The 26,405-nt window shown below is 36.1% G+C and overlaps 1 protein-coding gene across 1 annotated transcript; it reads left to right on the top strand.

Annotated features, from left to right (window-relative positions):
• The first annotated feature begins 6,299 nt into the window (after nucleotides 1-6,299).
• On the top strand, nucleotides 6,300-25,589 carry LOC100889261. The gene is made up of 6 exons (XM_003728037.3): nucleotides 6,300-6,563; nucleotides 10,700-11,597; nucleotides 15,026-15,067; nucleotides 16,227-16,344; nucleotides 16,681-16,975; nucleotides 17,656-25,589. The coding sequence occupies exons 1-6, from the start codon at nucleotides 6,470-6,472 to the stop codon at nucleotides 19,329-19,331; spliced, it is 3,123 nt and encodes a 1,040-aa protein (XP_003728085.2). The 5' UTR covers nucleotides 6,300-6,469; the 3' UTR covers nucleotides 19,332-25,589.
• The last annotated feature ends 816 nt before the right edge of the window (nucleotides 25,590-26,405 follow it).

The following is a 26,405-nucleotide window of genomic DNA, read 5'->3' as shown; positions in this document are numbered from 1 at the left end:
CTATAGGTCAAAGAGAGTTAGAAAGTGGCAGAGAGTGAGAATTAAAAATAGAAATACAGATAGGAAGGGAAAGTGATTTTAAAAAAGGAGGAAGAGACAGAGAGCGAGAAAGAGAAAGAGAGTAAGGGAGATAGAGAGAGTGTGAGAAGAGCGCCAGTGAGAGAGAGAGAGAGAAAGAGATCGTGATTCAGCAAATCCATCTTACTTTCGGTATAAACAGCGCCATCTCTAAACCAATATTTGAATGCTTCTCTTCCTGTTTTTTTTTTCATGTACAAATATCTACGAAAGAGAATAGAGATCAGTGGTTATAAATCGATCCACCCCCATAACTGACCCCCTCCCTCTTTTACCCAAGGGCGTCGATCCATTCTCCTCTTTCTTTTTTTGTGTTGGTGCGGGGGGGGGGGGGTAGGGGTGTACATTGATTCAAATTCAAATTCAAACTTTATTGATTTCAATCCAAACAGATATTTTATCACATGCAGGCGCGCCGGAAGCAGTTTGGGATGATGGGGGGGGGGGGGGGGGGGGGGGGGGGGGGGGACATTCCTGGGGCAATGGCGTAATGAGCAAAAAGCTTTTTTTGGGGGGGGGGCAGAAGAAAAATCTGAATCACCACCACTCTTACATGTAGGTCCCGCGGAATGTTTTTCAAAGTGGAGTAGTAACGATAACGATAACAGGTAGAGCGTATAACAAGCGTAAATTGCCGTAGGGTCCAGGGGCTGAGCCCCCCGAAGCTCAGGGTTTTTAGGCATTGAATTACGGTCAGATAAGCATATTTAGATACTTTAATAATTGTGACACTGGCAGGTCACTAATTTGCGTGGGGTTCAGGGGACAGACCCCCGGAAGCTCAGGGGATTTAGGCATTTAATTACGGCCAGATGAGCATATTTTGAGACCTCATTAATGTAACATTGGCCGAGGTCACTCATTTTTTTGCTCTCTCTCTCTTTTTCTTTTGCTCTTTAACATCCTTTTTCAAAAACGTGTGTGTGTGTGTGGGGGGGGGGGGGGGGGGGGCGCTGGAGCCCCTCCGAGTCCCGACGTTCTGCAGGCCATAACATGAAGGCTTCTATATTTTTTCGCCCGACTGTAAATTTGGGAATTTGTAATTTTCCAACAAACGCATAAAAAGGTATGATTTACAAAAAATTGAGAAAAAATACCGTTATTTAAAGCAACATTTGTATATCACTGGTATCGAATTAGAAAAACACCCCATCAGTAGGCCTATGCCAGTGTTCAAGGGCTCATCCCTGCTCACCTCTATGATAAAAAAACACACACGCTTTCCCATCCTCTCCCAATATTTCCACGATATGCGCGTATCGCTATTATAGGGCTAAAATAAAAACTTGTTGTATTGCCCTTTGGGTGCCAAAACATGGGTCGGTCGGCCGGTTTTTTTTTTTAAACTTTTTTTTGTAGCCCTCTTTGGCCGATATTTTTCAGATTTGAATGTTTTTTTGTTTTATCTTTTTCCCGCCCTCTTGGCTGATATGTCTCAGTTGTTAATGCTTTAAGACATGTGTTTCAACGTCATCATTCCATTGATATCTTTTTTCACCTAATAATCATCCGTGGTTTGCACGAGTAAGAATTTTGGAATAATTTAATTTTATGCATTTATATCCCATTTAAACAAACAAAATACATATTTTTTTATTCATTAATAACAAAAAATCTGATAAACGGTTAACAAAAAAAAAACTTTTTTAAAATGCCGACCGTAGATTTTCAGATTTTTGGGTCGGTCGCAAAGGGCAATACAACAAAATTTTATGTTAGGCCTTATAAAAAAACCTTATTAATACAGGGGCATGCGGAGTGAATAGGATTTTAATTCCTGTTAACTTTCCTTTTCTTTGAATGGAATATAAATGATTCAATTCAGGTTTTTATAATTTGTATGTTCTTTTTGGTTAAAAAATAAAAACCACCGTTACTCCTTTACTTTTTTTATTTTTAGGACGGGGGGGGGGGGGGCTTCTGGGGGCGAAATTGCGTTTTGCCCCTCCCCCCCCCCCCCACTTCCGGCGCCTATGTTCATGTATACACGTAAACCATTATGTAGTTATAATCCATTTGTTTTAAGAAATCAACTCTCCTTAATTCACCATGGATGCCTAAATGCAGGGACACAAACAAAACAAAAAACGCGCAAAGGGTAGGCCTTCTATAGCTGACATAGGCCAATCATTTTTACAAACGCACACAAGCCTTTACTAATCACAACAAGTTACCCTACAATATTTTAGATTTACATAAAATAATGAGGCATGTAACAAACATGAAGGTGCAACAGTTTCTTAACATCTGCTTAAATTGGACCGCTGGGGTTGCCGCGATCCCAAGTCACGGGCCTCTGGATCTATAGCAAGTTAGTATTATTTGCTAACAAAACTGACAAATTCGATAAAAAATGGATAAATTTTGAGAGGATTTTGATCCTTTAATAGGAGTATATTGAATTTCCCACATCATTTTCAGTCATGACGTTGCATTATTATTTAATTTTTGTTTTTCTTTCCCTAATCTACATGACTTATGGTTGATTCGTTATATATCTTATTATGAAATATTATATGATATTCATTGGAACATGTGTTCAAATATGTTATCTTGAGATTGATTTTCAATAAATGGCCTGTTGGAGGGTCCAAAAAATGGGGGAAAAAAATAACTATAGCCCCTATAATAATGCAGTACTTATTTAGGTATGCATATACATCTACTATTTGGGAATTAGGCTGGCCGAAAAATGGGATATATAGGCCTATCGTAATAGTCCACAGCAACGCTAGGCAAATTATATAAGAGAATGGTTTTTAGTGTGGAAGTCAATGGTCACAGAGGAAATGCAAAATCCGGATACAATTCCTAGAATTGTATAGAAATACTGAATGGGGCCGGCAAACGTATGATATGCATTAACACGTTAGTAGAGTGGAGTATCAAAGAGTGGGGCCGGCGTATTCCTTTGGAAAGCGGTAATATAGTTGGAGTGAAAATCTATATTTTAGGGGTCCCCCCTCCCCAGCTCTCCACGCCCCCGCTCAATTACGGGGTCTGGGAAAGGAATACTGTGCTACCCCTTGTTTATCAATATCTGAATAAATCCCTACATGACGGTATGTATAGGATGAGTCAGAAATATGGGACAACTACCCCACCCCAATATCACCGCCCAATATAATTGCCCATATTATGAATTCAGACAACTTTCCCAATATGTATCAACTTTAACTTCAACTTCTGATTAATCAACAACAAATATTATCCCTATAAACGAGACCTAAATATGAATAACTATTCATGGCAGTATGAAATGATAATATGAATACAAATGCAGTATATTATGACATGTGAGTATAAATGCAAAAGAGACTTTTCATTTCATTTTAGAAGAGATATCTATGATTATAAGAAATTAAATGTAATTGTCCTATAATAACTTTTTTGATTATTTCCTACAAATGAATATGAAAGGATATTATGAAAATCATACATTTTACATTTCATTCAACAGACGAATAGAGTACCGTTACGAAAAAAAGGGATATAGGCGGATCCAGACTGTCAAAAAGGGAGAGAGACAAATATGTTTGAAGAATTACGATCCCGAAGAAAACACGTAGACTACATACAAACTTGAATTGTTCTCTTATTTTGCCCCCTCCTGGGACCGGGAAGCTATGTCAAAAAAAAAAAAAAAATTTGCTCATTCGGACAAACGGATTCTCTCTGACCCCCTCCCCATCTCTCTCTCTCTCTCTCTCTCTCTCTCTCTCTCTCTCTCTCTCTCATTCACTTCTAGCAGGAGTCACCTCCCTGCTCCAAGTCAATCCCACCATGATTTCTTTTACCCCTATCCTTCTCTTATGAGGCAGTTCTTCCCTATCCTACTTCTCCTGTTACCCCCCCCCCCCCGCACTAATCAGAAATAGACGCGGATGTCATAACTCGATATGCAAATTAGTACAAATGATTACAAAAATACACCTTACACGTGTTTCCCCAATCACGTGTTGCATGACGCCAGGTCAAACTCATGTTTATTCATATGTACATTCATCCGACACGCCCCACCTCTTCTCTACTATAGAGCGCAATGCAGATAATGGTGACGGCATTGCTCGTGTCAAAAGCGCGCGGCCTGTCAGAATGATTGACAGGAAGCAAATTTGATTTTAGACTTTTCCCAAGTCGTTTTTTCTATAATCTTCGAACTATGCTTTGAAAAATTAGTTTAATTGGGGAAGGGGGAGGAGGGGATAATAGGGGGCTACATCTTCCCTACAAAGCCAAAGGAAAACAAAAACTATAGTGTTAACACACAAGATTTCCAATATTGGCAGATCCAGCTGGGGAAAACTTGATAAACATAATGCACCTTGTGGCTTTATTGTTCCCTATGAAAGGCACTTATTTATTAGGCTCATCTGTTTTGCTCCTTTGTTTTATTTTATTGTGTTAAATTGTATTTTGTTTGTTTATTCATTTGATGATAACGGTAGTAATTTCTACTTTCATATAGTGATTTACGTCTACTTAGCACTTTACAGTATACCTCAGTCATTGAGTTCACTTGCTTTTCTACACATGATATGGCACACGTTCCGTTCTCTGGGGAGTATTCCAACCAAGCATCATTTTACAAGCCCGCTCCCGGGTTAGAGAGAGAAGCCATGCCTTGCCTGAGGACAGTAAGTGTCGGCCAGGGATTGAACCCACAATCTTCACATCTCTGACCCATTCAAGTGTTTAAACCATTTTACTAACTTTACTGACTTGACTATACGACACCAATTTGTTTGTTTGTTTGCCATTGTTATTTTTATTTCTAAATGTTTGTTTTTATTTTTATTTTTATTATTATCATTATCAATATCCTGTGACCTTTCCTTCCACGGCAATTTTGGGGTATCTTGTAGGTTTCATTCTTAGGACGTGGCCGAAATATTTGAGTCTTTCAGTAGTGGAGACTTTGTCCATAGCATCTTGATCGAGGTTGAGGGATTCTTGATGTGTGTGTTACGGATCTTATCTAGTCTTGTCAGTTGTCACCCCCATTATGCGACGAAGGAAATCGACCCAGAGGCCGTCCACCCAAAAGATGGCTTGACTGCATCTCAGAGGACTGCAAAGCAAGATCCATACCAAGGCTGACAGATGCATCAAGACTGGCTGCGGACAGAAAAACTTGGCATACCATCACCATACAGAAGCCATCACGAGGCCCCTGGCCTGCGTGGACGGCATAAGTCAAGCCAGTCATTATCAATATTATCATTATCATTATCATTTGGGTTACTATTAGTATTAGTATTATTGTTGTTATTGCCTATAATTGTTATTATTATCATATTTATTATCATTATTATTATGAATATTATTATTTCTATTATAATTGTCTACTGGTTTAATGTAGTATGCCTACTCAGGAAGAAAAAGAGGAGGAGGTCGGGACTCTTGATGACGGACTTTATTAATCTCTTTACTTAGAAGACTTTGACTTCGTTATATACTGCCAACAAAATATTAATAATATGAAATAATTAGTCCGTTCAGATGTACGATTTCATGCAAATACTACTATTTACGATGATGTATAATCAAACGACTGGGAAAAAGACAAAGAGTTCGGGTATATGCAAATGAACAACGTGTTCGTCTAAACTCCAGAAAAAAATAAGCCCCCATGTGATTCTGTTTGCTAGTAAATATATTGGCTGTTCTGTCTATAAAAGATACTATATTTGTTCTGCAACTCAGTTCGTAATAGATCAATTTGCTTTCTTGATGAATCTTACTTTCAAATAAAAATTATTGAAAATGTATGATAATAACTCATTAGTATTTTTAACTAGATAAACTTAATAAAAACTTTGATATTAAATAAATAAAATGAAATAGGTTTTTTCCTACCTATTGTACAGAGGGGTGAGTAGAGTAATCTCAATCAGCTATGGAAAGCCGTAATGCACCACGTGATTATGCATGTGGCATAAACAAGCTGACATTTCTATCTTGATTGGTCAATTCTATTTCATATGTAAATTAGATAGAAAAGTCCATTATTTGTAGGGTGTGTATGAGATTAAATAGGTTTCTATTTCGTATTTTGATATAAATTATTATACTATACTAATAAATCAAGGAGAAAATATTTTTATAAATGTAATATTTGTGAAATTATGTATCACAAAGGTGCTTTAAAGTAACCTAAAAATGATCTGTATATGTCTCTACCCCTCATATATAATATGTAAATTAGTAATACGCCCGTCCTGAGTTTATGTTATTATAATCGTAGTGGGAAGATATGACGTACGTGAAAGATTCTCTCCTCGAATATGGTGTTATATCCCAGGAAAACAACGAGTTGTGATCTTTAAAAGGATATTACAGTTGCTTTGCTTTATTCTGTGTTGTGCTTTTCATATGTACATGAAAAATCATGAACATCGAAACCCTCTTAGAGGCTGCTAAATATGTGGAATCGGGTGGAGCACTGGCAATCGCTACCGCAGCAGAGCATTCATTTACACGTGGTAAGTATGCACATGTAGTTGGCCTTTGCAATGCGCTACGGGAATATGAATAGATGACGTACCTGTCTATGTATTGTTGTTTGTGTATAGAACACTACTCTGTGTGCGGTGTCGTTGTGTATTATTATGTGTGTATGTGTGTGCAGAAATGACTACACGCCTCGGCTTCAGTAAAGAAATTTCCTGAACATCCTGTATGATGGACCTCTTTTCCCCACATTTTTCGTGTTGTACATTATACCATCATATGAGGCATATGGAAATTTAGTATCAAGGCTTATACTTTCACAAGTTTGGCTGTATGTTATCTGTATATCATATGATTTTTTGTGAAAACAAGATGAAGAAGTGACAGATTTCCGTAATGATCGCCGCCTTACGCCCCGGCTTGACGGCGGCGGGGTTATGTTTGTCAGTGTTGTAACATCATGCATATTCAAATTAGCCGGCTAGCCGCCCCCGGGTCAACAAAATAGTGTCAGAGAACGTCGGTCTTATTCATTGTATCGTGCCGTGTGTATGGCTGGTATTGAGTGGTATGCACTGGCCGTAATATGCTTTTGTTGGGAATGAATGGGTAATCTTTGGTCAGTTTGGAAATTTGGATGAGTTCCAACTGCTGGATTTTCTCCTGTAACATCCTTGTGTTTGAGTGGGTTCTTATTTTGTGTAGGCCTAGAAAATATTATTGATCTTCTCCAGCTCCAGTGACCAGTGTAGATCTAGAATCTTCATTTGTGGAAGTCGTTATTTTTCAATGTGATCAATTTGCATATGATTTAGGGTTCAAATCAGATTCTGAAACATTTCTTCTAGAAGTGTAACACAGTAACAGACTAACGGAACAACGTCTGGTAATGTACATTGTAGTCTGTACATACATGTATGATATAGACCCAAGTCTTGAGAAATATCCATTAAAGGTGAAATTCAAAGAAAATCACAAATATGTCAACTAATGTGTGACTTGAAACTGGTTAGCTAACAGATGGCCATCGTACAAGCTTTAGGTCAACTACATATTGGGTGGTTTATAAAAAATACAAATACAACTACCTGCATTGCAGCTGGGATATACGAGAGATTCGCCGGAAAAATAACGATGTTTTAATGACGTCACTATATGGACCAATACTGCCTAAGCAGACGACATCCCATAAAGAATGAGCATAATTGCAAAGCTTTTATTTGTAAAATTATGAGTTTAGTGTATATAAATGTGATGGCATGTCTAACCATTCAAAAGGGGATAATGACCTGATTCCGATAACTAAAATCTTTTGCTTGTAAATACACAGGATAGGGGTTAAGTAACAATCAAAGAAACCAGACTTTCGAATTGAAACCCCCTGAATGATATTAAGGATGGCATTTGTTCCCTCTTGAAACGCCGAACAGGAATCTGTCGCTTGTAAACAAAATAAGACGCCGGTATTACCGGCGTCTCATTTTGTTTACAAGCGACAGATTCCTTTATTTTTGTATCGCTGCATTTGTCATCAAAATAAAACCATGTGTGGGGCTTAGAGAGAGGCAAAAGATTATACATTTAGCCTGACGGTAGTGAAGTAAGAGAAAGAACCCAAGAGAAGATGAAAACACAGGCACTGGAAATCTGTGAGATGTCATGGGACATCGTCAGTCATCGTCGTCATGTCCATACTGTGATCTCACACATCTCAGCAGCGTTCAGAGAGCTCTTCAGGTGCTATGCCGGGCTGTATTTAAGCGTTTTATAATTTATAATAATCATTACTTCGAATGTTTCCAAGCATTGAATTTTGATAACCTTGTCGAATCAAAGTTTCAACTTTGCAATAATGAAATGAAGTTAGTTTTTAAAATCAATGAATATCTACTTTAAAAAAAAACCTTCTGCAATTCTGCCAATATCTTGACTAGGGTCTTCGCATTTACATGTACAACTTTCATCAATAAATCAGAGAGTGACAGAAGAATTTATTAGGAGATTTATCAAGAGTAGAAAATTCAAATAAGTTAAAATCTGCTGTTTTGAAAAGTATTAATAACCTATTTGCTAATGCTAGGTAATCACATACACATGCTCTGCAGGTAGTGACCTCCCATTTAAATGTACAATCCAATCAAACAAATTACCATTGTGCCACCCAGTTGTAAAATTCATTTAGGATTTCTCAAGTCAATTGTAGATTCAAAGTTTTCCTTTCCAAAGAAAAAGTATTTGAAAAAGAAAAGTAAATTAGATAAATGGTCCAGTTGAGCCTAGATCTACCCCCCCCCCCATTAAAAAAAAAAAAAACCAGCAGAATAAGTTGTGGCTGACATTGAATTCAATTTAAGAATTTAAATTTCTTGTTGTTAAAGTACTATACCTTTAAAAAATGTTGCACACTTAACAAAAAAGACACTGAATCTTACAGATAATCATATTTCACGAAATATTTGTTTTATTTTTCGTTTGGAAAGTCTTGAGCACATACATTGCTTTGGTAGTGAGTTCACATTCATGAAACATTTTTGGAATAAAGTGGGGATGAATACTGTAAATTATAAAGTACTGTTAATTATAAATTAATTTGTGGAAATAAATGTAACATTAAACAAAGGTCATTATTAATTTACCTCATAACTGCTTTGTAGAACTTAACTGAAACTTATAAGAACACGAAGAGTCATATTATAACTGCGATATGATTGAATACATACAGTAATATTCTACAGCACATTGCACGACCTTGTGATTTTTTTCCTGCCTTTGCTGCAAAATTGTTGGATATTATTATCCTAATTTCAAATTTTCAGTTTTTGTGTAGGTGGCAGCACTAATAAGGCATTTCCTTTGTAGCTGTCTCCTCATTCTCATAAAAACTCACTTTTCCCGATATTTTGTCCAGATTACCTTTATTGTACGATTGTCTTTTGTAATGTATATTTATTTTGACTATATATCTTTGTGATTTTATATGTTATTGTATCTAAATGTTTTTTATTATGAATGAAATAAATTTGATTATCTATCTATTTATCTATCTATTATTAACTTTCACATTTTGTTTTACTATTAAAAATGGAGATGAGATGGGCAATGTCGTGCATATTGATATTGATCTAGAGGCATTTACGTGGGCGCCTTAATTTATGCAGATAGCCTTGGTAGCCTTTGTGGTGTGTGTTTCTTGTGCACGTGGACACTGACTTGTGGGTCGATGCCGAGGCAAGGGGAATATTTGCTCATATTGACGCAAGTTGTGATAAAAAGTATTCATATAAATATGGTTCATGTAAGCCAGGATTTGAGCATATATCCCAGTGATAAAGGGAAAGTTAAGTATTGGAATTAATTGTTTTTTGTGTGTTTGATCGAACTTGGTTTCTAAATGTTAATTGCTTGTTTTTACATGAAATAATTATACTTTGGAATCACAATTTCTTTTTTTTATAAATCTTTTAAAGAAGTTTTGCTGTTGTCATGTGAATATTTTCAGGATAATGTGTGTGTGTGTGTGTGTGTGTGTGTGTGTGTGTGTATTCTGGTTTTTACAGACGTGTATCAATCAGATATGATTATTTTAGTCTGGGAACCGACCCTTAACGATACAAAGATGTTGAGTGTAGACCTGTTTTAATTTAAATGATTTCTGAAGATGCTGTACAATTAAAAATGTTGTTAAATTATGAATAATAATAATTTAAAAAAAGAATCAGAGGGCCTTTATTTATTATTAATCAATATGATTTGATTGTTGTGTCTTGTTCATTCAATGTTTTCAGTGTACAGGGAACCACCAACAAAATATTACCATGCTCAATTTTACAGATTTATCACAATTGCTTTTGAAATTTTAACAAGATGATAACTCAATGTCATCGCTGATCTGTGATTCAAACGGAAGTATACCATTAACCCCCAAAATACGCCAAAAGGGAAGTGGGATATGACAGACAAGAAACACTGTCTTCTTTAATAGCAAATCTGTTTTTTTAGAAAGTCAAATAATTTCAATTTGTGCACAAAAAAAATATATATGTCAGACCTTTTAGTCATGTTAACCATAACCATCCAGTTTTATCTAAGATGTTACACAGCCATGATTCCATAAGGATGTTCTTTGTGTATATTTATTTACTTTTTTTCCTTTAATTTTCATTTATAGGGAAAGATGAGGTTGATAATGGAGATCCAAAGGGTGCCAGTTCTTACACACCATCTATTCTCGAGAAGCAATTGACCGGCTCGCCACCACCCCCTAAACGTGCTCGGACCAAGTCTCCAGGTCCAAGATACAGTGAGACACAGCATCTTCTACCACCGGCGTCACAACATGTGATACCACCACCAACCTCCCAAGCACCCATAACCATAGCTACTAGCATCCCGGTATCCTCCTCCTCTTCCATCATCCAGCATGCTCCACGTTATCCTGCCACAACCCCTCCAGTGTCCTACCACCTCTATACTCACATACCCCCGCAACACCTGCAGCAACACCATCCTGTTCACCAGCAGCAACAGCAACAGCAACACCATCCTCGTCCATCGCAGCAGCACCCGCAACTTTTGCCACAACATGTCCAACAGCATCATTTCCAAGCGCTGACTCACCACCAGCAAGCTGAGAACCAACAACCACAACGCTATGTTGCGGCCTCCGTGGCTAACGCCGTGCTCTCAACGCAGCCTCCTGCCCCTCCACCGACACATCCCCCACCAGTGCCACCTCATCCACTTCTATCACCACCACCGGCATCATCTGCAGGAACCTCCCCACGTGTGGTGGGGCCTAGTCAGGCTATGGACCTTCTCCAGCTGGCTGAATCCCAAGGACACAAGTACACAACACTTAACAACGTCACTAGCCCCAGGGCGAGGAGTAGCCCTGGAAGTCATCATGATAACATTAGCCCTAGACTAGTCCATCAAATCGTCAGTCATAACCAGTGGGTTGCTGGGGAGAGACCAGGTTCACCAAAGCAGTCACCGGGTCATCCAAAGGCATCTGGGGAAAGTGACTCAAACGATTCTGCAAATGATGGCAGTGGCAAAGATAAAAGGTTTGTAACGTTTTCGATTACTTCTCTGTTTTTTCACACACCATTTCATTTCATTCGTACCAAAATTAACAGGGTTGTTCTCAGATTTATGTTAAGTTACAGATGTACAGTAGCTCATTCTTGGGAAATATGTACCATTGTTTAAGCTGGCTCTTTTCTTCATTTTTTGTGTGTTAATGAAAAGTGGCAATGTTTTTTGTGTTAATTGAGAAGGTTTCTACACTGGAGAAAGTTCAGATACATGTACAATGATCTGATCATATCATACATGTACTTTGCAATTCCTGTAAGAAAACCCAAATTAGTACATTTCCTGTCAGTTAATATGTACACTGTAGGTTTATATACAATGCATATACATCTATTTCAAATATGACCCCCCCCAAAAAAAAAAAAAATAAAAAAAAAAAAAAAAAAATATATATATAATACAAACAAAATGAGAAAAGCTACATGTATGCGAACAGAAACAAACTGGACTTGGTGCATGAATCGGGCTTGGCCTAGCCTAATGGTGCAATTCCCGGTAGTATGCAGGTTTGTGGTTGCAGTGAATAATCAGAGGAAGTCACATTTCCTGTCAAGATCTATTCTCTCTGATGATGGAACTTCTGTTCGTTAGCTGCATGCACCTACACAATGTACCTATTAATAATCCTTGTCTCACCGAAGTCACCCAAGACCCTAGGTGCTTCGTCCGCTAATGTCGCAATATGTCAACGTTGGGACACAAGACGTGCGGTGCAGGACAGGAGGATGCTGAATGAATCCTATTCAGTGATTCGTTCACATCCTGTCTGTCATGATTACGGAAGGTAGCTTCTAGTAGCTTCTCATTGTAGAGTGGACATTGACCTTGCACAAATGTTAGCCATACAGTATGGCATATCCGTCCTCTACGTTTTAAGATTTACACAGGATTCACGACAGTCGACACTTCTCGATAATCAAGGGCATGCTATTAAGTTGTTTGTATAAAGTTCATTTTGTAATTCAAGGATATAATGCAATTCAAACTAAGGAACTTAGACATCAAACGGAGGGAGAGTTTTTTTTATATGTAGTGCATATGTAAAGTATGGTCAATTATGTTGCATAATGTTACATATTCTGTGACTTTGAAATTTATTCCCCCCCCCCATTGTTTACTTTACTATCATGGATGATTGAGCAACAGATTTTTCAAAATTGTTTATGGTACACTGATAAAAATGAATATGAGTCATATCAAAGCTATGTGCATGTTTCGTCAGTCTGATTTTTTTTACAGCTGTCAATTACCAGATTTATGGTTAATAAATACATTTTATGAAGTAACTCAGTTTAACTGAGCTTTCACAGGGCCATGGTTGATTTTGTTGGCTAATCTTAATATATTTCTAGCCACCAACGAACTCTTGTCTCATATTATTTTACCACAAAAACTCCCTTTTTGAGTTGTCAGTTGCACCATCTTGCTTACTCATGGTATTCATCTTGCGAAGCATGTGAACTTGATCCTGTAGTCAAACATTTAAATGTCCGGTACTCGACAGTCCATGGCACTATCCGTTTTCAATTGGACGGTTTTATTTTCCTGTTTTTTATAAATATTTTTTAAAAATAATTTTATTTTTCATAATAATTTTTTGTTTTATAGGAAAATCACAAGAAATCACATTATCAACAAATGTACATAAATTAGAAACAAAATCACTGAACAAAAACAAGTTTGGTCGACATTATAGTCATCATAGGTCAGCCCTGACTGAATTGCAGAGCAACGATCTACACTGTACATGTATTCTACATGATAACAATCAATTGCAAGATTGTAGATTGAGAAGTTGAGAAGTCTCTGTTTTTTTTTGTTCAGTGATTTTGTTTCTAATTATGTACATTATTTGTTGATAATGTGATTTCTTTTGATTTTCCAGTTAAAACACAAATTAAAAAATAAAAAATAAAATAAAATAAAATAAAATAAAATAAAATAGGTCTATTACCTATTTGCTAATGCTAGTCAATCATTTTTTTTTTTAAATTGTTTAACCGAAAACCGTCCAGTTTTGACTGGCAGTTAAACGGAATTGGAGATATCCGTGATGTCACTACACAGAAAGATAAACTTGATTAATGCACAAAATCATCAAGGGTAGACGTTTATGAAGAGGGTACATGTAGATTTACAAATAATTTTGACCATTGTGAATGACCCTGTGAAGAAAGATTTTCTGTCAATATGGGTTGCAGAGGAATCAAAAGTTGTTTCTTGAGATGAGACAGTTTTGTACATTTTGCTTCTATATTAAATATTTTCTTGAGATGGAATTGGCACTTTTGGTACTCAAATGGGCTAAAACAACTTTGCCATTTCATACTGAAATAAATCATGTATCTATGATTTTTGACACACAATTGTAATATTGTAATATTACAATTCCTCATATCCGATTCATATTATTTAATGAAGTGTACACATGTACGCTCACTTTGATCAAAACTACTTTTCTTATAAAAAAGGTAGACCTGTGAACAATTTTGAAAGAAAATGAACAACCATGATATACATCTATCCAGACAAAATAATGTTATGAAAATTAGACAGCTTGGAGGATTTATGAAAGCATACCATTAAATGTTTTATCAAGCCTACTTGTACCACAAGTACATTCATTTATGTCCTCTTTTAAAAAAACACATCATAATTATAAGAGTGAGTTTACCACTCAAAATTACATTAATTGAAGAATTTTTTTTTTTTTTTTACTGTCGGTCAAATGTCAGGAACAATTAGGTCAATCTCTTTCCATCTGACAAGAATACTAATCTTGGTTAGATTTGCTGTAGGCTTTATATAAATGAATTATGCAGCCCCCGAGATTTGCCTGTAAGACATTGTATGCCTCAAAGAATTATCCATGGATTTACTATGTAATTTAATAATTTGAATTTACATCTGAGACTCTCTCCATATTGTTATTTAATGGTAATTGCCAGTTATGACACCGTCTGAAAATTTTAGTTGCTTTTGTAAGCAACCAATTTTGACAGACTTTGATTTTTTATTGACCCATATAAAGATTTTGTTTCTGATTTTGTATTTGTTGATGTCAAAACTAAAAACTTTTGCTGATTGTTGCATAAATATCTCAAATATATTCTTTCTCTTTAACTTCACTCTCCTTTTCTCTCTTACAATCTCATTTTGTCTTTATATCTTTCTCTTTTTGTTGATTATTGCATAAATATTTCAAATATCTTCTTTCTCTTTATTAAATTAAACTTCACTCTTCTTTCTCTTTAACTTGATTCTTCTTTTCTCTCTCACAATATCACTTTGTCTTTCTATCTTTCTCTTCTTATACCCTCTCTGCTGTTTAGGCATGTCAACTTTAAAACTTAAATAAGTTTGCATTACTATTTTTTTCCCTCTTATATCTCTTCAGGGCTGGAATCAGAGAAGTACATAATAAACTGGAGAAAAACAGGTAAGTTATATACCGTATCTTTGCCGGTTCTTGTTCTGGACCTTTAATTTACACATGTATGTCATCAAGCATGATAACATTAAAGGTATTACAAAGTTTTGGTATGGGGTCATGAATTTGGTTCAAATGAACATATTTGAAGCATATGCGATCCTACAATATTCAGTGATCATTTTCGCGGTTGAAATCGAGTCTAAAGTGATGAAATTGTAAATAATAAACTCTTCATGTTGTATAGCTCCCTCTCAAGGTCAAAATATTAATTAAGCTATAAAACAATGTTTCTTGACTAAAATCGACCGATTAGCTATTCCCATTCGGAAATTATATATCACAACCTTATATCCTGAGATTTTCATGGTCGCAGCTACCATTGTACGGCCGTAGGTGCTTTTAGAAATGTATCAAAATTTACCGGGAGCACCGGTAAATTTTTAAATTCAATTTTTTTTTTAAAGCAGAAGTGTTTTAGGGGCCAAATGTTCTAGTGCTCGTAATACATCCACAGAGGCATTCAAAATTGGGTGGATAGTGATTCTTTACAGGTTTGATATATTTGAATTTCAAATATATCAAACCTGTAAAGAATCACTATCCACCCAATTTTCAAGATTTCCCAAAACTTTGTATTACCTTTAAAAGAGAATGCTGTAATTGATGCGGGACTTCTCTTTGATATTTCTTACCAAATAGTAATATTTGAATATTTTATCTCAGATATATTATACCGGTATCTAATGATTTACTATTTAAAATTTCAGATCGATAAATTATTTTGATTGGAAGAATGTTACTATTATTGAACATGAAACAATATGCAAACATGCATCATGGTTTAGGGTGAGATTTTCATGGACTAATTAAATGCCAGGACATGCTGGACTTCTCTGTTTTGCAGTTATATGCAAGGCAATGTATCACCTGTAAATGTTTTAGTATCTTTGTTTATTTCTTTGTATGTTGTTGTTATGTTTTTTAATTTTTTTTTAGAAGAGCGTCTTTTAAAAAAAACTGTAAAGTTTGAATGCATCATGCAATAGTGTGGCCAATTTGAAGGCAGAAAATACGATTAATTTAATGCATGTAAAAAGTTTTTTTCTTTTCTCTTTATTGGATTAATCTCTGACATGTTTTCCTTTCTGTGTTTGTCCATTTCCAGACGGGCGCATCTGAAGGATTGCTTCGAAAACTTAAGAAATACTGTTCCTAACATGGAGGATAAGAAGGCAAAGACATCCAACCTTAGCATCCTACGGGGCGCCCTCAGGTTCATCCAGGTATATAGTCTTTTGGCCCGTCTTATATTTGTTGCCTATTTATCTTATCGAGTTAGTTGAAATATACATTGTATTCCAGTTCATATTTGTTCTTTTAGCCTCTTATATATCTCTCTCACTCTGTAAGACTAAGCCCATGAGATTCGACCCCATCAATTCACCATCTGCAACATCATCACAATTTGTTGTCATTTTGCCTGAAGAAGTTACAGGTGTACATGTATGTGTAGACCTAAGACCCCCCTCCCCCCCCCCCCCCCTACTAAGAGACCCGCACTATGGGTTGATTTCATCCCGTTCTAGCTCATCCAATTTATGATATGTTTCCTGCTTCAGGTCTTGACACGCAAAGAGCGAGAGCTTGAACACGAGCTTGACCGACTGGTACGCCAGAAGATTGAGGCTCAGCAGAGACTGGACCTTCTCAAGATCAAGAACGGCTTGACCATCGGCAAACCCATCAAGCTACCAACACTTACAGGCAGGGAGGAGGAGGAGATTGAAGAGGATGATGATGACGATGAGGAGGAGAGACTGGTCGTTGTCGAGGATAAGGATGTGGATGTGACGGTGGATGATGAGATCAAGAATGAAGTTGAAGATGACCAAGTATCAACATCAACTGCGTCAGGTAGGATTCTACTTTGTCTTTATGTGGTATCCTTTAGTAGGAGTGCATGGCAACAGTAAAGCTCTGTCAGTAGTGTATATGGTCTTAGAGGGTGGTTTAAAAGGCATCCACATTACATTGACTTGCAATCTATGAGAGTGTTTCTGTTTCTTTAAACTTCATATTAATAACATTCAAATAACTGATATGAACAAATGAAAATATTACATCTGATAGGCTTTAATCATATTGTTAGCAAATTCTGTCAGTTGCTACTACTTACAAGTCTCTATGAAACTAAGTGTTGGTTGAAACATGAAAGAACTTGCTGTTCTTAGAGTCAGATCTTATAACAATATTTAATGATGTTGGGACAAAAACAAAAGATGTCCATACAGTGTCTGTTTTTTACTACAGCTTGTCACCATTACAAGACAAAACCCTACACATTTGCTCAATACTTGCTAGTAGAGTATAGATTCTCTTGGCTCTGTCGAAAGAACATTGGTAACTTTTTTGTAAATCTACAAAACTAAACTGGAAAAAGTATTTTAGAATAGGGAGATGATGATACCAAGCTTTCTGGATGATTTGACGTGTATAGAGGTTTTCTGATATTTTTGTTTTTTGGTAGAGGTTGCTAATTTGAAGATATGATCACAGTCTTATTTTTCAATGCTTTTATTCTGTTACTCTTGCAGAAGCGGAAGAAGAGGAGAGGAAATCTCGTGCTCAGTCCCGATCTCAGTCTCCTCTTCACCAACCTGTGTCATCATCTCATCTCTCTTACTCTCTTCCTGGAGTCTCCTATCAGCAAGCCTTCGCCAGCTTTCAAGGAGCCATAAAGGAGACCCCTCCGTACACCCACGCTGCCTCCCGTCCGGTGGGTCTCAGCCGCTCGGCCAACGAAGCCATGTTGAGGTTCACCACCATGAGAGACGCGCAACCCCCTCAGGGTTCGGATCCGTTAAGGCCGAAACAGAAACTCCCTGAGGCCATCCTGCCCAGGCATGGGTCAGCCCCATCCTTAGGAACCAGTGCCATTCCACCACAAAGGACCACATACATGCAAATGACTCAAGACAACGTATCCTCAGTGCTTCATAGTGTTGCCAATCAGATATCACCTGTCACAAGGATAGAGACACCCATTGTTGTCAGCCAGTCCTCTGGAGCACTGGCTGGAAGTGTGACTAGGCAGACAGTTAGCCAGCTCTTAGGGAAGCAGCCAGTGGTCAGGCAACCTGTTAGACGGCAGCTATCAGTGTCTCAGCTTCCTGTCATCCAGCATCCGCTTCAGACTCCTCATCATCTCCTTCCTCGGATCATGAACACCAACCCTTCACTCAGGTTAGGATTCAACCCAACCACTCAAGGTGTGATAGGACCTGCCAAGCCAGTAGTTACAGTGGGAATCAACTCGCTGCTTGCACAACCTTCAGTCATTCAAACAACCAGCACCCACAGGACTGTCATATCAAACGGATCAGGGACAACAGTTCCTGATCCAAGCACAGTGACATTCACTGCCAAGCCAACTACTCCATCAGTCATCACTGCCTCTCCCTTCACAACCCCTATTGATACTAGTCCTCTCATAACAAGTGTTCTGGGTACATCAACTGCAGGAGTGTCAAGGTCTACAAGTCTGATGACAGCGTCAGTCATCACTCAGACTCTCCCAGTCATGTCCCATACTGGACACAACCAGTTTATCCCTCCTATTGCCCTTCAGTCTCCTGCTAATGCCGGGGCTTCTCTTCTCTTTCACCCATCTAGCTACATTGGCCTGCCTCACTCCATGTTACCCCAGCCCTTCCTTGGATCCTTCGCAGCCACCAGACCATCTCACATACAACTAGCCACCTCTACACAGGTTAGCCCATCCTTTGCAGCGTCACAACCTCTTGTCCATCCGTCCACGCAACCCATTGATTCAGCCAATCTATTAGCTCTGGCACAAGCGCTCCCTAAACAAATGCCCCCTGCACAGTTTCCAAGTGCCCTGAGCATCGGTAGTCTTGCTTCTCCAGGAACTCTGCTCTCAACAAACCTATCAGCTGTCAATCATGGTTCCTTCACAACTGTGTCATCAACCCCAATAAGTGCAGCCCCTGCTGTCAAAAACGCAATGTCCGCAGCAGCCCCTGCGAGTAAAAAATCCAAATCCTCGGCCTCTGGTTCATCTGGGGGCAAGGGGTCAAGGAGCAAACATGGCAAAAGCCTTAACGGTAAGACTGAAATCCAGATTACAACCTCTAAGATTGCAGAGACAATGGCCACTCTGGCCAATACGCAGGTCATTGCCAACAATGGACATTCCACGTCAACGGTCAATAACAGGAGTAGCCAGCAGTCTGTGGTCGTCAAATTATAGCGCCTATATATGGGAAAGTGTCTCTGGTGTATACATGTAAACTGCCTTATGACTGTAGTTGTTGTGAGTTGGTGAGACTTCAGTGAAAGATACAATTTGCTGATAGCTACACACTGTGAGCTTGCTGCATGGTTAAGTCTTTGTTTGGGAAGCTCATGCTGTCACAGACTTGCAGCATGTCCAGATGACAAGATGTTTGTCCAAGATTTTGATTATAAGTGGGATGCTTTACATGAATTTTTTGAAAGGCCTGAGCTTGCAATGCAGAGTTACACACACACACAATTATTTTATTATCATGCATCTAATTCTTTCTTGTAAATCCACTCCAAATTAGCAATGTGTTGAGTTTGTGTAAGCCTCTACTCAAACAAGGCAGTAACTAATATTATTTTATGTTATGCTTAATAGTTCAAAGATGTAATAATTAACACTGATGATATTTTCACCTTATTCAATTGCAATGTATTTTCAAAGTGGTACTGTTTTAGTTTTTTCCCCATTTTTTCAAATATTTTCAAATATTGGCCATTGTAGGAAGATTCCTGGTAAATTGAAAACAAATCGTTAACTAAATTATCAAACACTTTCCAGAGTCTAAAACATATTCTGCGTTTACAAGCAGAAAAGATGTAATGTTTGACATGTTGATATTTATATTGTTTATTAACGAAGGGGTCAAACAAAGGGAAAGGTTTCACCAGAAAAAAAGTAGCTTACATTGATCCCAAAGTTCCTAATTTAATTCAAGTTTCCAAGCAGTCCACTTTTCACCTGATTTTTCATCAAGTTCAAAACACAAAGGCATTCATCTTAATGACTCTCTGTGGGCTTTTTTTATTAGTATATTGTTCTGTTTAACTATAACTATCATCACTATCTTTGTCATATTAGGACATTTCTGAAAATCTGATTTACATGAAATATCATGTCATTTTATTTTTATGCTTCCAGAGTCCTTTCATGGTCCATAAATGTTATGATGGGGTGCAAAATCTCTGCACATTCTTATTTAATATGGTTTGGTTCTCCTACAAATACTGTTGATGCAAATGTAGATATGTAAGAATACTTTCATACAATAGAGATATATATATATATTTAAAAAAAATTCTGTACATAGTGGATATATAAATGTGTAAATGGCATGTAAATTGGTCAGTGGAGTATGGCTCCATTCTATTGTGTGAATGAAACACTTATTTGTGTGTGAGAATTAATTTGCCAGAAACGATTGAATGCCTTGTGATCATAATGCACTGTGTAGATGAAATTCAACTTGAGACTTTCAATTCTTATTAGCTTCTTGAAATTCATATCTTTCATCTTGTCAAGAGTTTATTCAAATTAGTCAGGGACAGAAAGAGTAACACTCGCTAGAGTATGCATCAACTAAAAAAGACTTCATGGTCCAATTTATTATTTAATAAAAATACCTGAACATTTCCTTATGTTAAGGTGCTCTCTGATCCTTCTTATTTTTTACACACATTTTTTCCTTCTTTGATATGGTAAATGTCATTTGATCTACTCCAAGCCAAAAAGGTTTAAGGTCATGCCATTAAGACAGGGTTTCTGGCTCTCAATAGACAATTTAAATGGGTATGAATTATAATGACATGCATCTAATTGTCTACTAGAGCAAGAGCTAAAATAAAATAAAATAAACAGTACTCAAACTAATTTCTGCTGCCCTCTTAGAATCATCCCCTATTGTTTGTTACACAATGGCCCTTTCAAACTATGTAAACTCACTATGTAACACATGTTCTTGGTATCTGATTTGTTTACTACTTTGTTTTCCTATTAGCCTCTCTAGGAATTTCTTGGATGGTGTGGGGGCAAAATTAGTGTACTTTGTATTATTTTTTTTTTTGCGGAGGAATTTTCAGATTTCCCTTTTTTAAATCACTCTCACTGTTGGTATCAACTCTGTGTAACCATAGATTTTCCAGGTACTGTCAAACTATACTGATTATGCACACCATCTCATGGGTTAAAAGAAAATGGTGCCAGAGGGAGATTGAAAGCAGACATTGGAACTATAAAGGCTCGTTCAGATATGATAGGGTAACCGCACACAGACACCACTAAGTTTTTTTTCTTGGTGTAAGCGTAAATGAATAGTTACTGCGCGCAACAACGGTCTTGTGCCATGTCCACTGAGCTCCGTGTTATAAGATACAGATATATGACACGTATTACACTTAATGTCATCTTGAAAAGAAAACGCTTGGGTTTTGCTGGGTCATATCTGAATGAGGCCTGAGAAAGCATGTGGAAAGTCTTGTATTACTAAGGGTTCAGTTACTGGGCACGTGGTTACAGGCATGAGTTATGTTGGATAGTATGATCATGAATTAAATTCAAATATGTTTAATTTCCAGTTTGAATCTTATGAATAATTATTACCATGATTCTTTTTTGAAGATCGCATTATGTGACGCATCTGTATCAGAGAGATACATTGACCTGGCTAGTGGTAAAGGATATGCTAAGGTATGCTCATGATAATAAATCCCTTGATGTAGATTGCAATTAATTGCAATTTTGACATATGGTATATAGTTTTGTTTAGCAGAGATGATTTTAGAGGATTACCCATCCTGCCCACACCACCCACCTTTGTCTATGTTAATCTTATACCCTTTTCTACGACTAGCGTTTGTTTGCATTAAGGCTATACACTTTCTGTGACAATGTAAAACAAACGGCCATTTTTAACCTGTACATAGACATATGGTATACCACTGTGAAAGTTGACCTTCCACATGCCTTACAAGTCTAGAAGAGTATCTGCCTCATTCAAACTATTGATATGAAATAGTTCATTCTATTATTGTGTTATTTATTGGTTTCATTGCACACTTCATCCAAATGTTGAAATATCTAAACAATTTTATTGATAAGGCATTGCAATGGGATAGTCAGGAGAAACATAATGAATATGCCCAAACCAAAAAAAAAAAAAGGTAAAAGGAAAAATGGAACTCCAATTTCTTACTTGTAATCATGATTTTGTAATAAAAATGTGACTGAAGTTTGGTTTCAAGTTCATAGATATATGTATTTTCATCATGAGAGGAAGATTCAACCCTGATAGCTAATTGTTTTGAGTTACAACAGAGTATACCTAGGGAAACAGCTAAGAGAAATCCATAAATAATTATGAAATTGCGAAGCTTTAGATCCCTGGCATGGGAATTTCAATGAGGTAAATCTGTGATGTCAGGATTATGAAATGTAGGATAACTCTCCCATATCTTTCTGTTATTTTGTTGGCTAGAAATATAATTGTTCTCAATTTTATAACTGAGTAGGTTTTTGTATTTGAGAACATGTTAATACTAATGGATTTTTATAATATATTTTCGAGCCTGTCCCAAGGCATAATATAGTTTCAGATTACTTGTATTTCACTTTACTTTACAAACTAATGCAATAGTTAAACTATTGTCGAACAGGGTGAATTGGAATGAAATTGAATTCATGTTTTGACATTTTTCTGTTCATACCTTTTTGACCTTTTTTGTGTAATATTCCTGGGGAAAAGCAATGTCACAATCCCAAATTTGTTCCATTTACACAGGTGTTCCCATGAACCTCATTTTATAGTACATGTGTATTACCTCACAATAGCATGACAAATGGACTTGTTTAAGAGTCTCGTACATTCAAACTCATTTGTTGAACTTTCTTTTCGAATTTCAATCTTTTACTCTTATATGCTTTCATTTATCCAAATCAACTTATGATGAAAGATGGTTTCCCTTAAAGTTCCATATTGACCTTCTCTAAATTGTGTCTTGTATAATACTAACAAATTACTGGAAGTGTGGTATTTTGATGATAAGATGATGTAAAAGTAAAAAGAAGTTAGTATGCCGGACAATGCTTGAAATCTTCACAATTTTGCCAAAGAAAAGATTAATGAGTTGTTATGCACTTTAAGTAAAAACTAATCTTATGGCTTATCATTACGTTTATGAAGTTTTGCTAGAATTGAATTTATTTTTGAAAATTTAACAGGTAATGATGTAATGCCATTTACCTACCTCTCTTAAATGCGAGCAAGATACACAATGAATCATTTAGAGCAAATATTCTCTAACAAGAAGGAAAATTGAATGTATTGTGTGGTATAATACAGCTTGTTAGGATTAATACATTTTAAATGCGTGGACGTTCTGTAACTAGATCACCATTTTAGTACTGCCGAAAGATGTTTACACAAGTGTATAGATGTTTGGAAAAAAGCGTGTTGCGCATAAGGGTTAGCTAAGAATGAGGACAGCTAGTACACACTTGATCACACATATTATTCCTGAATTCTAGAAAGTTGAACAGAAATTGGGAAGCATATAGATCCTTTTTTGTGTAATGGGTGATATAGTCCATGATTTCCTTGTTATGCTGCAAATTGCACACTTATTCAAAATATCAATCTTTTAAAACAACAAAATGTTCTGTCTAGATGTTGGGGACAAAATCTGAAAGGTTTATTCAAGTCAAAACTAAATGAGTGGTGACACAAATGGGTTTTATTTATTTAGATTCTTAAAAAAAAAATATTAATCCTCTTGTTGAGCTGAAAACAATGATTTTGGAGTTATCTGTAATATGCAGGGCAAACAGAAGTCTCAATGATCATGTTTGGAAAATCATGGATCATTCTCATGATGCCAAATTTAAGTATTTTTTGTTTAATAGTTGGGATGTTTTCCTGTGAAGATATGTAAAATAATCCCACTTCTAGTACAATTTCATAGACATATGATGTTTGGAGAAAAAAAAAGATCTATTAACAGCTGGATTGCCTTTTTGAAGAGCGTCCTGCATGATCATATTTTGAGAACCATTGTTGCGAATGAGTTAAGGACCTTACATGTTAATTTAATGTGAAGGAGACCAAATAATAGGCATTATAGGCTGCGTATTAAAAAGAAATTCTGTACGGTTTCATATTGGGTAAATGTGCTATATACAATCTTAAATTTGATTCTGTAAGGTGGATTATTATTGTCCCTTTTATGAATAATATAGAATATTTAGAATTCATTCGGAACTGGTTTGCCACTCATATATTTCATTCAATTTGCTTTTCCTAATACAACTATACGTAATCTACAATTCTTCATTTCTCAAATGCTATTGAAAATTTAATGACACAATTTACTCTGAATATCTTCACTCATAAACTGGATTTCAGTAACATTTTAAAGTTTCTAGGTGTCAGATTTTCGTTAAATTACTGAATTTAATGTTTCCTCATTTAAAATTCATTATTTGTAAATCTCTTCCTGAAAAGATGGTTATTTTTAAATCTTGTAGGAGGTAAATCATGCTCTGTAAAATTCAACAAAGTTGTTTTCATTTTCTTATTACTTCATCACGATGATAATCATAGGAAATCACTACTTATTACCTTCCATACTTTTTTGTGTAAATTGGAAGAAATAGAATTGGATTGTGTAGGAGGTTTAATGAAGAAAGAGAATATTAACAGGGTTACTGAGTGCTTGCTGCAGTTTGTAAAGAAAGAATAAACAGAATATATACTTATAAAAATAGTCTTACATTACTTTTTTTTTTACCTAAATGTTATATACATTTTATTTCCAAGAGATGTTTTTTATAATGTAGTTTCTCTTTCAGTATAAAATCAAAGTCTTTGATTTTAATAACAACATTGTTGATCCTAACATCTTATTAATCCATTGTTTTATTTGCTGTACCACATTTCCCAAGCTCGCTCAAAATAGTTGCCATATTTCCTTATTTAAATACAATCTACAATTGTGATGATAGATAATAGAGTTGTCCAGCACTGGGAATTAATGTGCATAATAATTCAAGCCTTTACTGAGTTATAAACCATTTAGACAATTATTATCTCTTTGATTATAGTTGTATTTGGGAGTCTGAAAGACTGTCTGAGGTAAGCTTGACTATGTACCCAGCTTGCATCCTGTCAATTCGAATCCAATTAACTTGTTCAAAGAAATTAATGTAATATTTCATCATAAGTAATCTAGGGAAGCATCCATACATTTAAGGTCAAGTGAGAATACATATGTGAAGAGCTATTCTCTATTCAAGGATTTGTTATAAGAATGAAGTAGTCTCATTCCAGACTGATATGTACATTGCTGCATGATGATTACAGAGTGTAAGATTATCTTGTACAGTATCTATATTATGTGTATGTAATACACACATGAAAATAAAGAAAAAGATGTAATTTTTCTATCAAACAGAGACACTGTGTCGGGTATCATTTTTTTTTTTTTGTAGTTGGATATTTTCTGTTTTCCTTATTTAATTTGTAATACTTTTTTAAATGGACATATTCCCTCTGATACAAGTATTCAGAATTAGCAGGATAGAACAAGAAAATCAGAGAAACATACATGTGTAATATGGAATTTTTTAGAAAATCAGACAAAACAATATATGAATATAAGAAGGTCACAACAGTGTTTGCCAATGGCAGGCTTCCTGTTATTAGTGATCACAACAACTTACATTTTTTTTTACTTTCTCCTCCTTCCATTTATTTCTCTGATTTTTCTACTTAAGGTCGATTCCTGTGTAATTGCAAAATCTTCCTTCAAACAGAATTCCACCTTAAATCCTCATCATAAAATGTACTTTCCACATGCTCATCACAATATCATACTTATGGAACATTAGAAAAAAGTACAAGTCAAGTAGATACAAAAACAAACAGGACCTTCATTTTTTTTTGTCCACACAAATGGATTTTAATAGTATTGCACAAATTCACAGTCCATTTCAAACATATAATGGACGATAAAGTCTTCATTTTCATTCTGAAATCATATACACTACATGACTGTTTACAATGGAGACAGGCTCTGTTGTACACACGTACTATGGGTAGTTTTAGATACCAAATTGATTATATCAAGACAATTATGTACATTCCTCAAAAATATGAATCCGGTATTCTGATTGTGTGCATGGCTGTGTCTGTGGAAGTATGTAACATGGAATAAATTATTAATTGGGAAGAGCATCGAAATAGCTCAATGTATCGCTTAAGCTTCAAAA

Source organism: Strongylocentrotus purpuratus, unplaced genomic scaffold (assembly GCF_000002235.5).
Source record: "Strongylocentrotus purpuratus isolate Spur 01 unplaced genomic scaffold, Spur_5.0 spur5_scaffold_2, whole genome shotgun sequence".
Taxonomy (NCBI): domain Eukaryota; kingdom Metazoa; phylum Echinodermata; class Echinoidea; order Camarodonta; family Strongylocentrotidae; genus Strongylocentrotus; species Strongylocentrotus purpuratus.
The sequence above is the reverse complement of the archived record's forward strand: the minus strand, read 5'-3'. Positions and strand labels throughout refer to the sequence as shown.